This window comes from Saccostrea echinata, unplaced genomic scaffold (assembly GCF_033153115.1).
Source record: "Saccostrea echinata isolate AGI-Se365-2 ecotype Australia unplaced genomic scaffold, CSIRO_AGI_Sech_v1 ptg000008l, whole genome shotgun sequence".
In the NCBI taxonomy this organism is placed as follows: Eukaryota; Metazoa; Mollusca; class Bivalvia; order Ostreida; family Ostreidae; genus Saccostrea; species Saccostrea echinata.
In genome coordinates, this window is record NW_026889757.1 from 3,445,871 (window position 1) to 3,471,707 (window position 25,837).

The 25,837-nt window shown below is 32.7% G+C and overlaps 1 protein-coding gene across 3 annotated transcripts in view; it reads right to left on the minus strand.

Moving 5' to 3' along the window:
- The window catches only part of LOC133180929 (neuroligin-4, X-linked-like), a 105,556-nt gene that overhangs the window by 56,494 nt on the left and 23,225 nt on the right, over window positions 1–25,837 (minus strand). The window contains exon 1 of one of the 3 annotated variants that reach the window (XM_061315390.1): window positions 11,559–12,000. The exons of 1 other annotated variant lie outside the window; for it this stretch is intronic. In XM_061315390.1, coding sequence (XP_061171374.1) covers window positions 11,559–12,000 — 442 coding nt within the window. Of the gene's footprint in view, window positions 1–8,677; window positions 9,113–11,558; window positions 12,001–25,837 lie in introns of those variants that run through there. One more of the 3 variants, XM_061315388.1, reaches the window with a different exon arrangement.

Sequence of the window (25,837 nt, forward strand, 5' to 3'; positions counted from 1 at the left end):
GAATGGCTTTTAGATAAATTACAGATAAATAACGGTTTCCTTGAGCTTTGTATGACTTGCCATACAGGGTCTGATTTATGAAGAAACCATAAAAGTGGTACTTTTTTTTTTTTATCCTTAAAGCCATATTGTAAACCAGAAGTCTCTGATGAGACTGTAGCTCTACTGGTCTGTTTGTATAACAGAAGAAAAGTAGCACTTGGATTTGAAACATTGCAACATGCAACAATAAATAGAATTATGTATCTTAATGTAGTCTACTTTTGTGACAAGTTATATTGAAATCAAATGAAAACTAGGAGTAGTAGCGTTTTGAAAGTATTTCACGGAAATTTCTATTTTTAGTAACCATGACAACACCATTCACCCAAATAAAAAAAATACATATTATGTATCGTAGTGTATTCTAATTGTGTGCCAAATTAGATTGAAATCAGACCAAAATTGTAGGAGGAGTAACGTTTTAAAGGAATTTCAAAGAAATTTCTATTTTAAGTAACCATGGCAACACTGTTCATCGAATTCAAAAACCAATGCAATAAATTATGTATCTTAGTATAGTCTTCTTGTATGCCTAATTATAATAGAAGCAGACTAAAACTGTAGCAGGAGTAGTGTTTTAAAGGAATTTCACAGAAATTCCTATTTTTAGTAACCATGGCAACACCGTTCATCAAAATCAAAAACCGATGCACTGAATTGTGTGTCTTAGTGTAGTCTACTTGTGTGCCAAGTTATATTGAAATCGGACTTAAACTGTAGGAGGAGTAGCGTTTTAAAGGAATTTCACAGAAATTTCTATTTTTAGTAACCATGGCAACACCGTCCATCGAAATCAACAACCGATGCACTAAATTATGTATCTTAGTGTAGTCTACTTGTGTGCCAAGTTATATTGAAATTGGACCAAAACTGTAGGGGGAGTAGCGTTTTAAAGGAATTTCACAGAAATTTTGTATTTTTAGTAACCATGGCAACACCGTCCATCGAAATCAAAAACCGATGCACTAAATTATGTATCGTAGTGTAGTCTACTTGTGTGCCAAGTTATATTGAAATCGGACTTAAACTGTAGGAGGAGTAGCGTTTTAAAGGAATTTCACAGAAATTTCTATTTTTAGTAACCATGGCAACACCGTCCATCGAAATCAACAACCGATGCACTAAATTATGTATCTTAGTGTAGTCTACTTGTGTGCCAAGTTATATTGAAATCGGACCAAAACTGTAGGGGGAGTAGCGTTTTAAAGGAATTTCACAGAAATTTTGTATTTTTAGTAACCATGGCAACACCGTCCATCGAAATCAAAAACCGATGCACTAAATTATGTATCGTAGTGTAGTCTACTTGTGTGCCAAGTTATATTGAAATCGGACTTAAACTGTAGGAGGAGTAGCGTTTTAAAGGAATTTCACAGAAATTTCTATTTTTAGTAACCATGGCAACACCGTCCATCGAAATCAAAAACCGATGCACTAAATTATGTATCTTAGTGTAGTCTACTTGTGTGCCAAGTTATATTGAAATCGGACCAAAACTGTAGCAGGAGTAGTGTTTTAAAGGAATTTCACAGAAATTTCAATTTTTAGTAACCATGGCAACACCGTCCATTGAATTCAAAAACCAATACACTAAATTATGTATCTTAGTGTAGTCTACTTGTGTGCCAAGTTATATTGAAATTGGACCAAAACTGTAGGAGGAGTAGCGTTTTAAAGGAATTTCACAGAAATTTCTATTTTTAGTAACCATGGCAACACCGTCCATCGAAATCAAAAACCGATGCACTAAATTATGTATCTTAGTGTACTCTACTTGTGTGCCAAGTTATAATGAAATCGGACCAAAACTGTAGGAGGAGTAGCGTTTTGAAAAATTGTTTACAGACAGACAGACAGATGGACGACGGACACCTTACTATCGCATAAGCTCTTCTGGTCTCTGACCAGTAGAGCTAAAAATTGCTTTTTCCTCTTAGTTTTAAAAGTTTTCAAATCAACTACATTAAACAAAGACAAAAAAAAACTTTCAATCATCTTAAAAACCTTTTTACAAGATGTATATTTTGTAAAAATATAACAATTCTAACTTAAGAAGCTACTTAATGTGTACTTAAAATTATAGTCTTTTGCTCTTCTATAAAACGATCAACTCATGACACCTGTTGCTCACATTTGTTAATCATCAATAATGTCTTTAAATACCATTGTTATTAACATTCGGAGAGTTGGAATCGAATGATGCTGTCCCTGATACTGCCTGACACGGCGATAAATAAAGAACTGTAAATCATTAAGGTATTCTTATCTTTTTACCGTCCAATAATCCGTCATTCAAATAAGTACACACAAACGGAGTGATAGAGATACCAAAACATATATTTGCACATTTTGTTGCCAAAATGGAAACGGTGAAGAAAGGTAAGGATTTTAAATTAAACATTTTTTTTTTTTATTTAGGGCTGATGGAAGAAATGGTTCATATATATTTACTTTTTTTTATCAACTAATTTTTATCCTTGAGACTGGACCTTGCTCCGAAGACATTGAAGACAATCAATTCTACTTCATGTATTACGTAGAAGCGAGAATAAGTTTGTACAGATTTTAATGCATTTTCAATCTGTTCAATATGTGTTTAGTTATATTCAACCTTTACTTGGTGCCTAACCCCGCTCAGCAATGAGAACAATTTCAAAGAAATTGTCTAAGGCAGTGTTTTAAATGTAAATTGAATATACAGTATTTTTCATAAAAGTCAAAGAAAGATTTTGAAATATTGTATCAAATTAGGACGTTTTGGCTCAACCCAAAACCTTATAATTTAGTTTGTTTGTTTGTTTATTGTTTAACGTCCCTCTCGAGAATTTTTCACTCATATGGAGACGCCACCACTTGCCGGTGGAGAGCTGCAAATTTTGACCTATGCTCGGCACTCAGGGCCATTGAGCAGTGAGGGATTTTTTACGTGCCAGCACCTACTGCGACACGGGACCTCGGTTTACACAGTCTCATCCGAAGGACCGGTCCCAAGGATTCGAACCTGCGACGTAAGGATCAACTCCTCACTCCGCGACTCTATAGAGCGAACGCTCTAACCACTGCGCCACGCGGAAAAATGTCTTAAATGTGCCATATAATTTTTAAAAATGCCTTAAATGTGAGTTTACACCCATTGAACGAGTAATATAACGACGCACAAGAGGAGGAATCGGTTACACCTATAGTAGATCACACGAATAGCTACACTTTCTCTTTAATTTATAAATTAAAGGGAACTCTGCTCCGAATATCGAACATGATTGTATGTTTTGCATGTTAGATCTAGATGAGAACACTATACAAGTATCAAAATACTTGTATATACATGTACGATTTCCCATGTTTTATTCAAATTGTGTATCATCCATCCTTAAGCCTTTGGGACTTAAGAAACTTGAGGAAAAACCACATCGAATCATAAAACAATGCAGATTTCTTTTATCAAATAATGATGGTTTTCTAATCATTACATCGAATTGTCAATTACATATGATGCTTAAAATTGCATTACAAAATAAAGGCAAAAGTGCATTTTAAAATAGTTTGATTTCATGAAACTTGTTTATAGTTACTGTATTATTAAGACCAATGAACACGCATGTATTTGTTTACGTCAAACAACGAGGACATACAAAGAGTGGGATGCAAAAAAAAAAAAATTATTCAATGACTGATATCACTAGATAAGGGGGTAAACATGTATTAAGGTACTAGAGTATTTATCACAAACTAAGCTACACAACAAGGCTAAAACGCAATTATAACATTAGAATCCAGAACCACGCGGACCTTTGACCTGTAAGGCCCAATATCACATACATCATTGAATGCCACGGGTTTTTGTGTCCATTCTTTTGTCTATTACTAATTAACAATCTTTAATTATCAATAGGGATATATATTACATGGAGTCATCTACTTATTAACATTTAATCGTCAAATTCCCCTATTCATGCAGTAATAATATTCAAAAAATATCTGCATATGGAGTTTATATCTTCCACCTGATTTGGTCCCGCTCCGCAAGAGCATGTTCTGAGTACGATCGATTTTTAAACCGAGACATGCTACTGATACATAGGTTGATGTCACAGGATGTTCAACAATCTTGTTTTAAGTCAACATTTCGCAAGTTCCTTGCACGACAAAATGACCTTTCGGTGGTCGTATTTTAACAGACATTTACATAACTATTGTAAGGCAATTGTTTTTACACTTTTTTTTACCTGACGAATACAGAGGGATCACGGTGAGTGTGACCGATCGACAGGGGGTGCTTCACCTCCTATTACTTCTAGTGTTTCTAGAGGTACTTGTTTTTCCCTGTTTACGATTCGTATTGTTTACTGCTAGATGTTTGAGATCTTCATCTTTTTCATTAGTAAAAGACTTTTTTTTTAAAAATAGATGGACGTAAAAACTCATGGACACTGGTTTACGACGACGTACAGGACTACTGTATCAGATATTGCTGTTACAATACAGGACAATACGACACAAACATGAAGATACAAGGCACCAAAAACACACGTGTGTGAGCAAAGAATTCACGACTATATATTACTTAAAGTAAAGAATATGTAATACTAATTGAACTATTATTTGTGCTTAAATGTCACAACAAACCAGTCTGTTATCTATTCATTACCAAATTCATTTCTGTAACTGTGTTCTACTCATACATTCTTTCGGTGCTCGTGTCTGGCATAATTTGCCGAGATCGCACTTTCATTTTCCGGATCTGAGGTTTCAACTTTTGTAATGATTAAATATATAATTTTATTCTGGATAAAAAGAGTAGATGTTTCAACGCCTGTCAAAATATTACATAACATTACGAATCATATCACAATACATGTAGATGATGATTATTAACATTTGTTTACTGAATTTTATTTCACTATTGTTATATGAACCCTCTCATTCTCTTCATAATAACTTGCTACTGTTTACCAACCCTTGAGGAGATGGATTGACAGAAGTAATTCAACATTGTTAAAAGCAGAACAGTATGCTAATTCAAAGGATTTTTTAATGAGAAAAAGTGCATTTCACGAGTAGTTTAGAATTTCTTCACATTTTCTGAAAAAAACTTTTGAGGTGACAATAAGGCCATATTAAAGATCAATACAGAATTCAAAGTTTTACACAAAACTAATACTAAATCTGAATTGATATATCAACATGAAGTCTCATTGCCATACAATGAAAATTTAGCTATAAAAGCATCTTACAGCTGTTAGAGGGAAATATCAGTCACAGTCTTATAAAGAATGCCAAGACTGATTTGTCAAGTATACAACCATCCTATAATTTGTATAAAACTCCCTCCCACCTCTTTCTTCGTTGTAAGGTACATGTAGGGACGCAGTTGGAAGTTGATTTTAACATTGCATATGGAAAAAAATGTCTCTGAATTTTTTGTCAAGAATAAAACATTTTTAAAATTGACATGCTATTACCCTTTACCATCGGCTCATACATTCATCTCTGTCGGCTAGCTTATATCACAGTGATAAGCATGAGAAATAGCAGGGACGTACATGTAGCATCGATTTTGAAAGTGGGGGAGGGGTCAGCCAGAGGAAAGAAATTCAACTTACTGCCAACTACTTTCAGTACCAAATTTTATTCATACAGTACTTATTACCCTTATTTGACTATACTGGAATACTGGAACAAAAAGTATGTGTGTGTGTGTGGGGGGGGGGGACATGTAGTAACAGCATGTGTTTGTGAAACACTGATGCCTCCATATTGCAGCTTATATATATAGCGAAGGTAACCTTTCCTCAAATGAAAGTCAAACTCTAGGTCAAGAGATCAAAAATGTTTATACCCCAAGAAAGGTGTTGTCTTTAGGAATATATACCTGTGAAGTGAAATATGAAAGCCCTAGCACCAATCATTTAAAAGTTATGCCAAGGTTTAAGTTTTAAAATTAGGTCAAACTCCAAGGTCAAGATAAAAATTATTGGTATCCAAAGGAAGGTCATGACACAAGTAATATACATGTAAAGTATGAAAGCTCTAGCACTAACTGTACATGTTCAAAATTATGACCAAGGTAAAAGTTTTTTTAAAAGTAGGTCAAGGCCATGGTCAAAGTTCTTGGTATGCAAAGGAAGGTCTTGTCACAAAGTATAAACGTGTGAAATGTGAAAGCCCTAGCATCAACTGTTCAAATGTTATAGCCAGGGTTAAAGTTTGATAAAATTTAGCAAAACTGGGTCAAACTCAAGGTCTTGTCACAAGAAATAAACGTGAAATATGAAAACAATAGCTCCAACAAATCAAAAGTTACTGGCAAGGTTAAAGTTTTTGCGGACAAACAGACAGACGGACAAGACAAAAACTATATGCCCCCAGAATCTTCGATCACGGGGGCATAAAAAGTGCTTGAATTGTGTGTTTGTTTTAAATTATAATGATTAAATGCCTGTGCTAATTCTGTCCTTTGAGTTAGATATTTACTAAGTAGATCTCCATCTTTAATTTCAATTTGAAATAATTCTTGGAATATCATGTTTTTTACTTAATGTGAAAAATCTTGATGCCATCTTTTTGCAAAAGTGTCTGAGAGAGGAGCAAACGACAACTCTGCAAGGGATATTGACGTTATTCTCATCATGTATTGTTGATTTAAGATTTATCAAATCTTGCCTTAAACTAGTGGGGTTACAGAAAAGATGGAAAATGAAAAAAGGTGATGATAACAGTGATCATACTCACATATCCAGTAAAGAATACAAATTAAAAATACAAGAACCCCTGGAAACGCCTGAGGAGGAGTATGTATCCCCTATCGACCGGACACACCCGCTGTAATTTCTCTATATTGATCAGGTAAACGGAGAAATAGGTCGACAAATCAGTAAAAACTATATGATGGCCCTCCAACTGCAGATGGGAAATATTTAAGTCAAAATACGACCCAAAGATAGGTAGGCTGTATTGCAAACAATGTTTTTATAACTATCATAGAAGGCTTCAACGTTTTACAACAAAATATGGAATGACTTAAATGACACCCAGGCTCTGTAAGGGGCAAATTGTGCAAATTTTTCAGTAGGAATATACATGTACTACATTTGTACGTGTATCTTGCAAAATTTGATAAAATGGAGGCTTTTCTGTAGGTAAATGAGGAACTATACTCAATATACATGGTTCCATATTCTGGAATGATTTCGACTATTTGTTGTCAAGATTGCCACTAGTATGTCGTTTAAAAATGATACTTAAAAAATGCGATGTAATCATAAATTAGATGAACAATTCACTATATATTCTTATGTAACCTCTCTAAATTGATAGTTACCCTGATTTATTGGTGACATAGTTTTGATAATTAGATGAACAATTCATTATATACTCCTATCAAATCTGTCTCGATTGATACAGTTACCCTGATTTGTTGGTGACGTAGTTTTGCTAAATACATGTATTTTCATCAGGGCATGGAGTACACACTATATGTGATCGTATTATTCTTCAATCAATAATCTTTGGTATCTCTAAAAATGGTTGATAGTTTAAGTGAAGACAAACCCCAGAGACAGATAAACAGAAAGGCGAAGAACAATCAATATCAGAGTTTTAAAGCCCTTAAAATACAAAGAAAACAACGGTGAAATTTTAATCAATCTTTTATTAACACATAAACAAATCCAAAGGGAATATCAGAAATTTCCCTGTGATCGTCTCTACTCCAAGTGCTCTTTCCTCCCAAAATATTACGAGCTCAAGTAAAGTCAAAATTTATAGGCTCTTGATAGATTTTTTTTTATAAATGACATTTACCACCACAAGTATAAACTATTTTGATTTCAGGGGCATTGTAGATAATTTCAGAATTAAATAGCTTGAAATAATCGACTTCTTTTGAAAATGCCGACAGATTATAAATTTTACAAATTATTACAATATAGGCATTATTATAATATATACAAATTATTATAATATAGGAATATAGATTAGAAACATCCTATATCATTTTAATATTTATGTTAATGTATCATTCATTCAAACATTTTTAAGCATATCATTTTAAATAGTTTAGGTTTATAGATATTATACTACCTGAAGTTTCAAACGTACTGGTATAAAAATATGTATGGAAGTTTGCAATTCAAAAGGGGTAGGGGATCGTCTCTCAGCACGTAAACACTGAGATAGTTTTGAATACAAGTCATTAACATTTAACTATTCAGTGTTTTTATTTCTTGTTGTTTCTGTAGATCTACGGATGGTCTTTTTATTTATTACAAAAAAGCTGTTTTGCAAAAGAAGACAGAAAGACGTATTAACATCATAAAACAGCAACAATTAATTTGAATGCAGCTGAATGAAACTTTTTATATCGTAATATATGCCATATGCTATCTTGCCATTTATATATCAAAATAAAATAAACTCAATTACGAAAATCAGTTGCTATCATTATTATAGCTTGCAATAGACTGTTTAAAAGTGATCTTTGTACTTCTTCATATTTTTACATGTAGTTTTGCAATGCCCCTTGACAGTTTATGTATTGCTTTTATACCAATATGTTACCGTTTTCATCGACTTGGTTGGACACAGAACTCTTTCTATAATCTTTATAACAGAGATTCTGAGTGTCTGTGCTTACCTTTGACGGGTGTATAAACATTTAAATACAGGCAATCTTCTTTTAACTCTTGACTGGCCAATAAAAATCCTTTTCTACCATCTTTGCTGAATATGTGCCCGGACTTCCGGTTGTCCTGAGGACAAGGCGGTCTGAGATGAAAGGTATCCATGATATCCCAATGTCTGGACAACCGCTGAGAATAAGAGAAACGGCCACTGCTATTGATGAATGTACCATAATGGATGCCAATATAAGCGTCTAAATCTCTCAGTGAAGAATGTGTTGGGAAATCTACAATCATCCCTCTGTACTTGCCGAGGCCAGTAACAATTATTCTCGGGCTCAACTTTCGCTGAAATTTTGACTCCATTTTAATTTGTGACACACACAGGAAATAAAGAAAAACACCACTCCAAGTTAAATGTTTCTTCACTTGCATTTTAATAGTAGATTGAACGCAATGTTGTACAAGATGCGAGGAAATTCCACAATTGCTGGTCATAAATATGTTAGTTGCACGCTCATATTGTTTTTATTTAAGATAATTTTGAACAGATCCATAGATTCTGAGAAACCATTCATTACAAACAGCAGAATCATTACTACACTTGTATTCCAACGTGTGTTCTTCAGATATTGTTTACAACTTCAAATATTTCATCGTATTTCTTCTTGTCTTACTGGGTTAACGAATAGCCCGCAAGGGAAACTATCGTCTATTTTACGATCGACCTCCTCCATTTGACGTTTTGCGTCAATATTTTGACATCTTATCGTTTATTTGGAATTGTGCAGTTAATGCTTGTTCGCTTTCCCTTCGGAAAACATCTGCTGCTTTCCGTGATTTAATTATTCCTTTGCAAAAAACTTGCTAAAAAGCCAAGGGAAGTAGCTATCTTATTCTACATATCAGTATCTTTTCTGACCGACTCTTTGAAGAGTGGTCATAGTGTTTTAATTTCTTATAGATTTCCTGTGCATTTATCCTCAGAATTGTAATGTCTTCAGATGGCAAAGCACTTAATGAAGTTAGATCTTCCTCACGATATCAAACATCAATACCGAAATCACGTTGTTTAGTAGCCTAAATGGCCACACATGGATTACTTTTCTCCAGTGACGGATAAGTGAGGGAATTCAGTTCATTTATTAGATAAAAGACTCGTTATGATTTTTCAGCGAAATTACGCTCATCATCAAAGGCTCTCATTCCAATGATGAAGAATCGCTTTCAGCTTTAGACAATCGGATGACACCATACAGTAACCACCACTTACTACATTAGCAATGGAGATTGTGTGTGCATAAAATGTGTGGAGCGGAAATGAAAATGTTCAATCTTTATATAACACGCCAATTTCTCTCTTTCATGTTTTTCAACGATAAAAATGGCAATTTGCAAGACTTTTTTTTTTTTAATATATTGAGTATTGTTTTATTCCTATGATCATGATATTGTAATTTAAAATGCACGTGATATAACATGAAGTTTTAAAAACCACGATCAAGTACTAGTACTTTCCGTTATCTTTATTATCAAATCAAAATACATATGATTTTAATTCATTGTAATTATGTAGGACAAAACTTTTATTGTTTCTGAAGCGTATATTTTATGTCTAGTTATCGGAGAATCACCCCCTTACGGAAGACCTTATCGAATTTTTGGTCATTTTTGTATCTATCATATTGACAATCAAATCTACATAAAACGGGACGTCGTTATGTTTACTGTTGACGGCAATTATGACTAACAAGAATCGGCTCCCTCGGAGGCTGGAGACTGATTTTTATTGAGTCGTGATGTACAATGTCCGACTCAAAGACTGCCAATTTTTAGCCGTAAAGTTACATTAAACCACGAGAGCAGATTGAAGCGATCAGCTCTTTTTCACTCTCATAGAGTATTTTGTGTTTCAATACTATATATATATATATATATATATATATATATATATATATATATATATATATATATATATATATATATATATATATAGTTTTTCTTTATGAGTTTGAAACTACTTCATTTGCATTTGATGGTAAAAGTAAGAAAGTAATATATTATCATGTTGTAAATTTTGAATTTACTAGGGGAGGTAAATGCAAAATTAGTTATCATGTTGTAAATTTTGCAATTAGTAAATTCAAAATTTACAACATGATAATACTTTTTTAATATTTAAAAAAGAAGTGGGTTACTGTAATAATGACTTAAAGTTTCAAAAGTTCAATTCTATAATTATGTCATATTGTAATTTTTGAATTTACCGGGTGGTAATAAATACAAAAATTACAATATGACAACTTATTGTAATTTTTGTATTTACTACCACCCGGTAAATTCAAAAATTACAATATGACAATTATATAAAAAAAAAATAATGTATTTTTTATTTGCTGGTAAAATAAGAAAAATTAAAATTATGGTATGCTACCTTTCTTGTATTATTATATTGTAAACATGCTTCTTTCAACAATTCCGTTCATTATCAAAATTAATGAATTGTTTGTTTCAAGTAAACCGTATTACGAAATAAGAATTTACTCGCGTTTGAAAGCTATAATAGATAAGGACAGTATGCCTGCTTATCGACAGTAAAGATTCCTACAACAAAAACAGCTGACGATGAACAGCTCCTAGAAGTTACGAAGCTGTTTTGGGGGTGTTCACCTTAACAACAGTAATAATTAATTTTTACATTGTTTACATTCGCTTATGTCGAACTGTACCAAGAGAATGCAAAACTTACAAATGAAATTTGAAAAAAAATCCTTTTAACTGAGAGATATACCTTTGATCTTAAGAGAACTGACATATATTGTCAACAAAACTGAACTCTATTGCAATGGTCAACAAAGTTCCGACATTGCATTTTGTACAAAGGTATACACTCACCTTGATAAGGAATGTATAAATTTAAGTTATGACAATCTTCCCTTTTGTAAACCAGTCTATACACCAGGCTCTCATAGAACCTTGGCTTAGCGTCCTTGACAAGCCCGATATTTTGTATTCCCATCTGCATACAAGCAAAATCGAAATTTGTGGCTTCCTCCACTTTACTAATCCCATAAGGGCAGCTGAGCTTTTTGTTGACCATTGGAAAGGCACGATGCAAAGAAAAGGGGTCACGTTCTTCATAAGAGACTCCTAAGACAGTTTCAATGTCGGGTAGAAAGTTTGAAGGCCGAAAGTGCACCACAACTCCTCTAAGATCACATCCATCTATTCTATATATCCTTTTGCCTCTCTTCAACTTTTCCATTATTTGAGCATAGGATGACACCAATAGTAAACCTACTATAGTTTGCACAAGGAAACAGCTGAATAGCGTCATTTTCTCATACGATCGACCACATGTAAGAGGGAATATGCAAGTAATAGTATTTCACAGAAAATCTAGGATAACTATTGCAAAGCAATTGCGACTTTTACAAGCTTGGTGTATACTTAACTGCCAATAAATGGGTATTGCTGTCAACACTCGTAGACATGATGTCCGTTAATGTCAGACATCACGCTCACAAATTTGTTACTTTCCCATTGTATAGTTGATCTATTCTTAGCTAGTGCTAACCATTCTAACAAGTAAATAACTATTACCCTTCCTGTTAATACGCAATCAGTGTGCCTTAAAATTACGATAGTTCAGCAAACTGGTTATGATATGGTTTTAGTAGATTTGATGATATCGTGCTCACGTGTGCTCAGTCATTCACATGTGCAGAAATATTTTTAAACAGTTCTTATATTGATCTCTGACTTCACTGTGTTCGTTTTGTTTATTTGTAAAAAATATTCGTAATGATTGAAAACATTGAATGTTCCAACCAATTGTTCTCACACCCGGTTAAAAAGAGTTCTTAATTGATATTATATTACATTCAGAGGAAAGTTAACCAAATGGTATTGAGCTCGCTTCGTGATCGGAGGTGTCGGGTTCAATTCTCTTTCCCAGCGCGCACCGCGTCAAACTAAGTAAGACTTTTCCTTAGATAAGCGCCCGGATCTTTCGGTTGAGACCTTAAAAACCGAGGTCCGGTGTCACGGTAGACGTTGGCACGATAAAGAACTCTCACTGCTCAAAGGTGAATTAAAAAAAATGACCTCCAAATTGAAATTAAAAAAAATATAAACTAACCATAACATATTTTTCACATATTTCATCATACTGTACATGCATTCTACTTATAATTCTTGAAGTGGAAATAGTATAGACTATTGCATAATAAGTTTCAGAATTTTAACTAGTAAAACTTAATTTGAACATGACGTGTTTGTGAAACACTGATGCCCCGTATGGCAGCTTATGGAGAAGGTTAAAGTTTTTCAAATGGAAGTCAAACTCCAAGGTCAAGAGATCAAAAATGTTACCCAAAGAAAGGACATGTGTCAGTGGATATACCTGGTAAATATGAAAGCCCAAGCACCAGGTAATTAAAAGTTATGGTCAAGATTAATGTTTTCTAAAAGTGGGTCAAACTCCAAGGTCAAGGTCAAAAATTAATGGTACGAAGGGGAAAACCTTGTCATATGAAATACACATGCAAAATATAAAAGCCCTAGCGTCAACTGTTCAAAAGTTATGGCAAAGGTTAAAGCTTTTCAAAAGTAGGTCAAACTCTAATGTCAAAATTGTTGGTTTTCAAAGGAGGGTCTTGTCACAAGGAATATACTTGAAATGTGAAATTTGAAAGCCCTACTTCTAATTGTTCAAAGGTTATTGCCAAGGGTAAAGTTTTTTTTAAGAGTGGGTCAAACTCTCAGGTCAAGGTCAAAAATAGTTACACCCATGGAAAGGTCTTGATGAATATATATGTGAAATATAAAAGCCCTAGCACCAACTGTTCAAAAGTTATGGTCAAGGTTAAAGTTGGGTAAAGTTTTGCAAAAGTACGTGGATCAAACTCAAAGGTCAAGAGGTCAAATAGGTTGGTATGTTTTACAAACACATATTGTTGATTGTTACATTAATTTTTCAATTCTGGTTTGACTGTAATTAACTGTAAAATGTCCAAACAATATCTGCAATTTGTTGAATTGAACTAAAAATAGTATCAAATATTTGATTTTTATTTTTTCAATAAAGATAGATGAAGTTCATTAATAATTATCAAACAGTTTTGCTGCACTCATGACGGCAGTAAAATTTTAAAGTAAAATCACAGAACACAAAAATTCAAAAAGTGTTGGCAACGTCAAGTGGTAACAAAAGAGTATGAATAAATGTCTTTTCATCATATTACTTGGATCTTCAAAAAATTGTGTTGCCCTCCTGACCATAGAGATATAGGTCGAAACACAGAAATACCCTGTAATTGATAGATCTATTTGGTAAAAATGTTCTTTGTGTCTTTATTTCCCAGAATCATATACTGATAAAAGTTTTTGTCATGCTGGGGAACAAAATATCAAATGTTGCACTCCTGACATAATTGGGTATCACTATGCACAGATACTTGACTCTCATTAATTCTGTTTTGATTTATACAACATTTTTAAATGGTATATCGGTTATTGTTTTACACTTTGAAAATTATTTTTTGACTTACTTTTCAAACAGAATTTTAAAATCAATGTCTTTTTAATACATTTTTTTCTGTTGCACTCCTGACATGGTATAACATTTTTTCAGCATTAGCCATGACCACGTGCACAACTTGCTCAAACTAAAGTGCTACAGTCTACATCTGAAGCTCAATAGTTTGAATATTATCAGAAAAATCTTTATTTCTGACATAAAGCAATCTTATATAATTTAATTTTGTTTGTATTCTAGCCTCTGATTGGTTAATATCCAAAAAGGAACACAAATTATTTCTGTATAACCTGGTTTGGTATGGGGACACACCCCCCCCCCCCTCTGACAACCAGCTGAAACATCTGTATCCATACAATCCTCTCATTTCCAGTCCTCGGGATTCATGGAAAATTTCATATTTAATAAATGTACCTTTAACTTCAAACAATAATTCGATCTTACCACATGTAAATAAACAACAAGGCTGCTAGGCCTGTGTATCAGTTTTTACCTCCCCTCGCTTCTCATCACTTCCGTTACTATGGTTTATTATTGAGCGGCAAATTTGACCTACGAAAAAGTAACGTAAATTTACACCCATAGTTATTTGATGATTTTAAAATTAAATTATAAGGAATGACTAATTCTTGGCCAAATTATTCGAGTACATGTATAACCTGGTTTGGGTCAGTTTACGCTGTTTTATAATCCGCTTCGCGGATTATAAAGCGTAAACTGACCCAAACCACGTTATACTCGAGTAATTTGGCCAAGAATTAGAGTCATTCCTAAAATATTTCACAGATCTTCAAAAATTATTGATTGTTTTGATGTCACAAAAAGGGGTTGCACTCTGACATTTTTAGCATCATTTTTGTGCATTACTTTTTTGCCTTGAGATATCAATGAGATATTTGGTAGGTATTTAGACAATATCAAAATACATATGCTGAGACAATTAAGTTTTTGTGCAGATCAATATGTATGTCTGGTCATTTTTTTAAATTAACCCTTGAAGGCCCTGAGTGCTGAGTAAATGCTCTTCACCAGTATATGGTGTCGTCTCTCTATGGGTGAAAATTCTCGAATTGGACGCAAAACAACTACAATCAATCAAATTGAATAAATCAAAAGAAGGTAACGTTAAATTCCTATACATGTACATGTACTATAATAAAACTGTGTGGCCCTCTGTTTTCCAAGTATACATTTTGCTGTTTTATGAACAAGACTTTAATAATTCTGAAGTAACACGCTGGTTCCTTAAACTTAATTTTCGAACAAAGCAACTGACGTCATAAACATTCAGAACGGTCTTAATCACTAAAAGTTCCAGGCTTCCACCAAGTGCACATTACAAGTTGGAGTCCCCACCTTGTATTTCTTAGAAATATTCCTCGACTGTTGCTCCCAAACTCTTTAATTACAAAGAAACTCTACAGTGTTTTGATATTAAAAAAAACTGAAACAAAATCTTCTTATGGGTTCATGTTTTTCTTTCAACTACATGTATAAAGCTCTGCTAGGCTCGTCATTACCGAGTATAGTTAACAATGAGGTCCTTAAATCACTCATTTTGAGGACTGACGATACAAACAAAATGGATACTTGGGTTGATATACATGTATATTTTGGACATATTTTGGTTGAAAATGATGCAAATATCAAATTTCTAAAATGAAATACGGAGATAACGAACAGTATTTAAGTTCATAGTCCATTTAGACAATACAAATCGGGAGCAGAGCAAGCACGGACCTCCAAAAAACATTAGAGGTGAGATCAGGTGCCATGAAGGAGTGAACACCCCTTGCTGACCGGTCACACCCTCCATGTGCCCCTTGTCACGATTGGGAAAACTTAAAAATCTGTCGACAATTCAGTGTGTAAATAATGGCCTAACAATTAGTATGAAAAACGTCAGTCAGCATTTGACTTACAGCGAATTACAAAATACCAGTAAAGTTTTCAATAGCTTGCTGGATAGCCCAATAGGGTATACAATTTGATTTAACAAGTATCACATTAGGTTTGAATCTAGGTCATGAGGTTACTCAGGTGTATCATTAGATTTTATAGGTAGATGTGAGTTGATTTCAATGTTGTATGAATCCACTTGTATGTGTCAATGTGTTCTGCTGTAAATTAATGCATTTAATTTAATTTTTTAAATTGCAAATTTCAGTTAATTTGCAGCATTCATGAATGACACCCCCCTCCCTCCTTCCTTACAAAAGGTTTTGTTTAACAAGTAAGGAAGTAAGCTTTCCACTACATTTTTCATCTTATGGATTTTAAATAAACACATAAATATAATAATATATTAAATAATTTTAAGGGCTTGTTTTACAAAACAACTTATGACTAAAACTAAGCCCCTTTGCAATTTATTTTAATCTTCACATTGCATAAATTGTTATTTTGTACTTTATATGAAAAAAATAGGTAGGTAATTTCATAAAAGCAAAATCTCACAAAAGAATTGAGAACAATCATGTTAAAAATTTTTAAGACTTAATCATAAGTTCTTTTGGAAAATGGGCCGCAAGCGTTCAGATTTGCAACTACTGCACGGTACAGTTTAATCCCTCCATCCTCAACCCCACCCATATTTTCTCGTTTTCAAATATTGAATGCTGTTGCTAAAGTTTATTGATAAGAATGAAACTTTTGTCCAAAAGAAAAATTTTACCCTCCAATTTGAAATTGCTTGTAGATCATGAAAATAGATTTTAATTTTGGAAGTGACAAGACTTTAGAGCAATGAGAAAGAATAGTATGCGGAAGATTTATGCATTACTGAAAGAGCTAGCATACAATTTTCCTGAAAAAAATTGCAATTAAAGAAAAATAATGCCCATACATGTGGCTTCATTCAACATTGAAATCAACTCACATTTACCTGTAAAATCTAATGATACACCTGAGTAACTTCGTGACCTAGATCCAAACCGAATGTGATACTTGTTAGACCACATTGTATACCCTATTGAGCTAACCAGCAAGCTATTGAAATCTTTACTGGTATTTTGTAATTCGCTGTAATGATGGATTGTATTTAGAACTTGTAACCTTACAGACATCCATACAATGTAAAGGTTTTGTGATTTCGGAACTTCATACAAAGTTTGTGTGAAGTTCCGAAATCACAAAACCTTAACATTGTGAGGATGAATTACAGAGAAAAATAAGCAAAATTACAGAGAAGCACCGGTTTAGAAACATTCGAAAATATTACATATATAAATAATCGTTTTGTTGCTGTGTAAATGTATGCACAGCTTTATATATTTGAATACTGATATTAAGTCCATGTTTAGAACTTCCATTTAGTAGTAATTCATGTTCAGAGAGGTTGTCACAATTTATGATATTATGTATTGATTCTTGGAGATGTATAAAGAAAGAGATCCATGGCCTTAAGCACTGAGCACAGGTATAAAGTTGCAGTCTTCCACAGGCAAGTGGTGGCGTCCTAGTATGAGTGAAAAATTCTCGAATTCGAAGGGACATAAATAAAGCAAAGTAAAAAAAACAACTGCTTCATCAATAAAAATAGATTTCGGACATTTTCATATCTTGTGATCAACATTTGGTAAAATTATTCTGACTTCACAAGTACTCGAAATTTAATATATATATATATAAACACTGTGCCGGATAAATCTGCCACTTCCAAAGTGGCAAATCGGCGCCCGCCAAACTCTTAGTTTACATAAAATCCATATATACCATGAGATAGACCATCACTTACAGAGTTCAAAACTATCTTTGTTACAGGTGAATCTCACCTGTCAGGTGAGATTATCACCTTTGAAAAGAAAATTCCCATGGGAAAAATAAAGTTCCTATAGGAAAATTAAAATTCCTGAGGGATATTATCAAAATCCTACAGGATTCGATCATTTCCTGCAGGATATTTCAGAATTCCTGCAGGAAATTAATTTACTATGGGAGAATTTAATCTCCTGTAGGAATGTTATTTCCTATGGGAGAAAGAAAAAATCCCTTAGGAAAGATGTTTCCCTTAGGATTTCCTAAATTCCTATAGGATTTCTTTTTCAGCAAGAAATTCCTGTAGGAATATTTCATACCTTTTGAAATTTTTGCTTGCTCCTAAGGGAGAAAAATATCCTGTAGGAAATTTTAAATTCCTATAGGACTTTTTCTTCTCCTAGAGGAATTTGTTTCATCTATTTGTTCGACTGTAGCAAATTCTTACCAGTATGAAATATTTTGTATCAGAGAAAGAATCATAAAGAAACATCATTAATGTGATTGAAAAACATACTCTATCTTACAATAATTCCTTCCTGATGCTTAAAGGCAATTTAAAAGGTTATCTGTGGGGAATTAGTTTGAACACAATGGTAAAAATATGTATAATATTTTGTACAAAACAATATTATATCACAGTTGACCATTTCTACTGCTACATACTACAGCAAGACAAAATTTGCATCCTAATTTTGAATAGATTGATAAATAGGTTGATTAACTTTATAAAAATACTTGCTGTGGGGCATATGTTACTTTAATTGCTGAAAAAATGCTAGAACCTTAGATGTTTATTGAATAAAGTGTATTCAATATTAGTCAAAACCTGCCTCTTCAAATTACTATCAAGCAAGAGGTTCTTGAGATACTAGCTACTGGGGCATCATATGGAATGCATTGCTAATGTAGCAGAGAACCTGCTGAACTTTGACCTGAAAATCACTAATAAGGGTCATTAAACTATTGATAATTTCAGACATGTCTGCTCTCGTTTTTTTTTTTCAATATTTTTGAAACCTTGTTAGTATAGCAAAATCATTTGTTCTTAGAGATAACAAATACTGTTTAATCAATTCATAATGAATTACCTCGGTCCCACTTCCCTTGGATCCCCCACTTATAAGAAGAGACCCTTGGATCCACCAATAAATTCTTTGAATCTATGTATGATTCATGTAACATAGATATATTTTCTATATGACTTATTCATATAAAGAATAAACTTTCTTATCTCCCATACAGAAGAGCCATTGCTATATATATTTCAATATTTATTTCATATTTCTTTTTTTTCTTCAAATTTCCCTTTGGATCCCCAAATAAACTGGATCCTTGGATCCATCACTTAATTCTATGGAGCTATTTAACTCATTCATGTTAAGCTTAAGTTATGTAGTTGATATCATTTTGTTGAAATCAAAAAATAATTTATGTTATCAGACAAAGGTACATTCCTCTCACTTTCAATCAACAGCCTGAACATAAGACATTTATATTCTTGAGTCCTGATTAACATATTAAAATCATATACTTTAAAATAAAAATACTTTTAATATCTCAAATTTTTTAATTCATGAAATATTTCCCACTCCCCTTGGATCCCCCTCTCAAAAGATTAGACCCCTGGATCCACCACAAAATTCTCTGGATCTATGTTTGAATATTTTTTTCTTCAAATTAAATCAATACATATGTGATTAGATGAATTTAATTGATCCCTATTATCTGTTATCAAATTGTTAACACATGTAATATCTTTGTTTTCAAATATAAGGAAATGCAAATGCTGTTTATTAATTAATTAATAAATTATGTCCCACTCCCCTTGGATCCCTCACTCAAAAGAATAGACCCTTGGATCTACCACTAAATTCTTTGAATCTATATATAATTCAAACATATATATATAATATATGACTCATTCATATAAAGGATAAATTATCTTATCTCTCATACAGAAGATCGAGTTACATATCTATATTTCAAATTTTCTTTCATGAATATCTCATTTTTTTTTTTAAATTGATAAATTATTCCCCACTCCCCTTGGATCCCTTATTCAAAACCTGGATCCTATGATCCATCACGTAATTCTTTAGAGCTATATAATTCACTCAAACTGAGCTTAAAGTTATGTAACTTTGATTATGTTTAAAACAATACTTTATATTATCAGATAAAGCTAAATTCCTCTCCCTTTCGATCAACAGTTATGAACATTAGACATGCCCAATGTTCTCAATTATTCAAAGGTTTAACATATTTATCAAAATCATTTACTCTTAAATATAAAATACTTTTAATATCTCAAACTTTTTACTTCATAAAATATTTCCCACTCCCCTTGGATCCCCCTCTCAAAAGATTAGACCCTTGGATCCACCACAAAATCCTCTGGATCTATATTTGAATATTTTTTCTTCAAATTAAATCAATACATACATTGTATGTGATTAGAAAAAAGTTCCTCTTCCTTTGGATCCACAACTTAAGATTTTTATCCCTTAGGCTAATACCTGCTATTAAATTGTAAACACATTGTAATGCATTTTTGGTTTTAAATATTATAAGGAAATAAAATTAGAAATTTAAAAAAGGCAGATGAAAGATTTCATTATCACCTCCCATTTATTCCAGCATCTACACTTGTTCGTTATGCACTGACAATAGCATAAAATTTGAGAGCAGTATAAAAAAATAGATTAACTTAAAAATCACATTTAAGCCAACAGCATTGATTCAGTTGTTTCCTTGGAACCAGTACGTCTGTACCTAAATGAGTGGCAGCAGAAGAAATCAAGGGGAAAAAAAACAATTTGTTAAAAAAAAAAAAGATTAATTTCTGGTTCTGTCATTTGAGATGTTCATACATAACCTACTAATAATCCTTCCATTTACATCTCCAGCTGATAATATTTTATTAATGCTAACTTTCAAACAATTTATATTATTAAAAAAAATTAAATTAAATCTGCTATCAACAATTGGATCACTCCCGATTACCCACTGTTCACAAGTAATCTGATTGTATGATATAGGAACTCCTTTCATTGTAAAGAATTAACTTCTGTACAGAATTTAAAAATTGTTTGACTTATCATGTAAAAATAATGTGTTGATGGACAAATGGATGGACAATGCAATTCTAATTGTGCTCCCGCATTCCATGCAAGGTCATAAATATCACAAAATAAGTATACCACTTCAAAGAAATTATGTCATATTGACTGAATGCAAGTTAAAAAGTATGGCTGTTGCTTGATTTCTGAAACTTTTGAGGGTTTGAGATAATGAAGATGACAATCATATTTTTAATTCCAAAAATTGTATGTATTAATCACTTTAAAATATCCCTTGTATATTACATGTTTTTTTAACTGACCAAACCTCAACAGCAATCTTTGTACATCCAAAAAAAAAAAAACATGAAACCCAACACACCTAATGACAGTTGACCTAACTAGTAAATACCATTAATTTCATTGTATTATAGAGATTGCATGTATCTATTGTTATGTATACATGTGTATATATCTGATGCATGTAGGTCCATTAGAAGCCAGCTAGGACCCAGTCCCAAACAAATCCTTTTAAAATTACCCAAAAATCAAAATGAAAATTCACTGACAAGCACTGTTTAATTCATCAGAAATCTAAATTTTTGGATTGTAATACAGTGTACTTAATTTATAAACTGAGATGTGAATATTAAAAATGAGGATAAACTTTCAATCTATTTTTAGAGTCTTTACTTTGCAGTAGAATGCAACTTACACAAGATGTCAATATTTCTCCATTTTTCAACTTTTTTAATCTAAAATTCTAATTGAAATGGTATAGGATTTAATTTGTACTAAAAATGGTCAATTAAATCTTGGTAAAAAATTAGATCAACATGCGGTTCTTAGTTAATATAGATACCAAGGTATAGCAATATCCAATCAAGGAAATTGTCTTGCATGTAGCAGAGTGAGCTGTTGAGTTACTTGATATACCTGCAGTCAAACCTTGTTATCTGGAACTCGATGGGACTAAATTAAAATCAAACCTAAAACTATCCAAAGATTTGAGGTAACTAAATGTAAAAAACATTAAGAACATGGTTGGGACAGACAACTCGCTTTGACATATCACTGGTATTCAAGATATTGGTGTTCAGGATATTGAAGATCAACTGTATTAGACATCTAGACACTGTTTCATCTCCTTATTTCAATTTACTTTCACTTCTTTTTCTTCTTACTCATCAATTATTTTAGTAATAGGTTAATTAGAGTTGTTGGGTTAAGCAGTCAATAATATATTTTTTAAAATAACTTTTTAACTTTTGATACAGAATTATAACTTATAATTAATCCATGTGCGACATGGATATATTCTTGATTTATTTTTTAACATTTATATGAGGGAAGTCTTCAGTTCTATTTTCACTGCCTGAAAAGTACGATAATTATGATAAATGTCGGAGATGAAGACTTTAAAATGTCGGAAATGAAACCTACAAAATGTCGGAAATGAAAAGTTCGATTTTTTAACAAATTCCGAAAATGAAATGCAGCCTTTTCTCAATACCCTGATACTAAGTAGCATCAAGGTATATTCTAGATTTTCGTTCTCCAGAGAATAAAACAGTATATGCAATATGAACGTGTTTATGTAAAAAAAAAACAATAGTAGAAATGTGTGTGTCCCATGTAACCCATGGGTATTGTTGACAAGAAAAACCTTATGATGGTCTAAAACAAACTGAAAAAAAAATGATTCAAAAAGACAATGATGAAAGTGTATCAACTCGCAGGGCCGTCGCCAAGTTTCTGAAACGATGGGTGCGGGGGAGGGTTTGGGAGTGGTATCCCCTTCTCAGTCAGAAGAAAGAATTATGAATGGATACCATTTTGCTGGGATCTGATGCAATATAGGTTAGTAATTTCTTTATCTATCAAATAAACAAAATAAAGCAGAAGCAACATTTCTTTAAACAGATAAAAAATGAATTTGTTTCCAAACATATTTTCAAGGTTTTTTTTTTTTTTTTTTTTTTTTTTTTTTTTTTTTTTTGAAAAGGGGGTGCGATCGTACACATCGCTTCCTCCTTTCCGATGCGGCCTTGACTGGATCCCAAATTAAGATTCATAGTACTGTCAAATTTGCACATTAAAAAAAATCCCTAGAAATACATTTCGTTTTCAAAACGAATTACAAACATAAATAATCATGAACTAATACCTTTAGTCATTATATGAAACTACTGTTCGCTGAAAGTCACTGTTTTTTTAATCATCCGACAATTGCGCGATTCAGAAAATCGCTCAGGTGTAACCCCACCCCCACCCCCAAAAAAGTTATAATATGATAATAATAATTAGTAATAATAAATAACAAAAAATAGAATTTAAAAAAAAATACCATTTACATGTATAACATTATATATACAAAACTATTGACACAGGTCCCTTTTACCCCAGATCCCAGTTGTTTATATAAGCATATTTTAATCTAGTTTTGTTACATAATAAATCTTACATACATCTTAAATATTAAATACGTTAATTCTTTCATAACTAATTTTTTGCCAAAAAAGTTTTTGCAATCGCAATTTCTAGGGGCCAGTGTTTTTCAGAGCTTGCCGGAAAGGCCCGAGTTTTAACTTTTAGTGTACACTTTCATCCAAGTCAGTAGAGCGCTTTAAACTTCGAGACGAAAACTACCAGAGGTGACAGATTGGAAAGCAAGAAATTTGGTTTACAAGGGTTAATTCATGCAAGTTTTAAATCATTCTGTTTGATTTAGCATGTGTGAATTACTCCATTAACATCACCAGCATGTCAATTCTGCTGTCATTATAGACTGAAGCGACTTTTGTTTAAATGTAAGTATTAGCATGAGGCTGATTGCTTGGAAGCTGAAACAGAAAGTAGACAAGAATTACCTGAAACGGTCAATGAGGACATTTTTGCTAGTGATAATTGTAAGATTTATCTCTGCAATTGTACAAGTAAACCAATAGATATTTGGAGGATATTTACAGGCTATTGTTTATAGTTTGTGGACCTTGAACATTCCAACTTCATAAATTGGTGCATTAAGCTTGTACATGTACTTGTCAAGTGTTGATTGAATTTTTGAAGAGAAGACAACACATTATATGTAGACTCAATCTTTTATAAGTAATTATACTAATTAAAAATGTTATGTGGTGGATGGAAAGGAAGGAGATGTAATGAAATTTATTCCTCTTATTTTTCTTTCTCCCCAAGGGAGGTTGAGACATTGGATTTGGCATATTTGTTGAATTTTCCACCAGTTTTGTCTGTGTGTTTGTCTGTCAGGACTTGTTTTTCAGCCATAACTCTCCAATCCTTGATAGGAATGAAGTCGAAATGAAGTCAAATTGTAGTATGTTGCTGATTATGATATATACATTTAGTTGTGTAGTGTCATTGATATTAACCCAACATCATATTTCAGACAAAGGTCAAGGTCATTGAGATAAAATTTATATTGACTATAACACTTAAAACCTTGAAGCCTTGACTGAAATTGTCTCAACTTGAGTAAATGGTTTCATGAAGTAATAGACATGTAATGGTCTTACTCTAGGTCATATATCAAGTCAAGTACATCCGCTGTTGCTCTGAAAACAGTGATATTTCCTTTTTTTCTGGAAATTTTACTACATTGATTCATCTTTGATTATGAGAATTAAGGTTAGATGCTTCAGAATAGCATGAATGATGGAAATTCAGTTTTCATAAATGTTCTTTTAGTTTTTGGTTTAGTTACAGAAAAACGTGTGCTGGTGAAATCAATCAGTTTTCGAGATAGTGGAAAGATACTTTTGTTTTACTCTCCTAATTAAAAAATGAATGAACAGACACATACACATACACACACATAAGAAGAGAATAGAGTTCATACAACATTATCAAAATGGGTATAAGAAGGCACACAGAAAAGAAAATCATATGGACAGGGAGTAATATTGTAAATTCCTAAGGGATTTTTTTTTCAATATCATCAATCTGAGAAGTAAAATAACACATATTAAAAATCCCATAGGAGTAATTTAAAAATTCCTAAGGGAATTTTTATCCTAAGGGAAATTATTTTCCTAAGGGAGAAAAAAATTCCCTTAGGAGAAATTTTTTTTCCTGTAGGACTTTTTTTCCTCCTACAGGATTTTTCTTTCTCCTATAGGAAGGTAAATTCCCCTAGGAAATAAAATTCTCCCTTGGTAAATTAATTTCCTGCAGGAATTCTGAAATATCCTACAGGAAATGATCGAATCCCATAGGATTTTGATAATATCCCTCAGGAATTTTAATTTTCCTACAGGAACTTTATTTTTCCCATAGGAATTTTCTTTTTAAAGGTGATTATCTCACCTGACAGGTGAGATTCACCTGTAACAAAGGTAGTTTTGAACTCTGTAAGTGATGGTCTACCTCATGGTATGTATGGATTTTATGTAAACTAAGAGTTTGGCGGGCGCCGATTTGCCACTTTGGAAGTGGCAGATTTATCCGGCACAGTGTTTATATATATATGTGTGTGTGTGTGTGTGTGTGTGTGTGTGAGGGTGTGTGTGTGTGTGTGTGTGTATACTTTAAAACTTTAAAATGCTGGAGTTCTTTAACAGGTTGGAGAGAATACTCGAAATCGGGTATTATCCGTGAAATCGCGTATAGTCCGTGATAGCAGGGTATCGTTGAATCCACGAAATCGTGTATCCCGTGCAATTTTCTGTAAAAACAGAAAAATAAAGCAACGGCGCATCATGACAGTTAGTGTTACATCTACATGTGTATCTTGGGGTTTATTTTTATTAAACCCAATTTATATGGTTGTCTGACAAGTTTAAAATCACACGACAAAC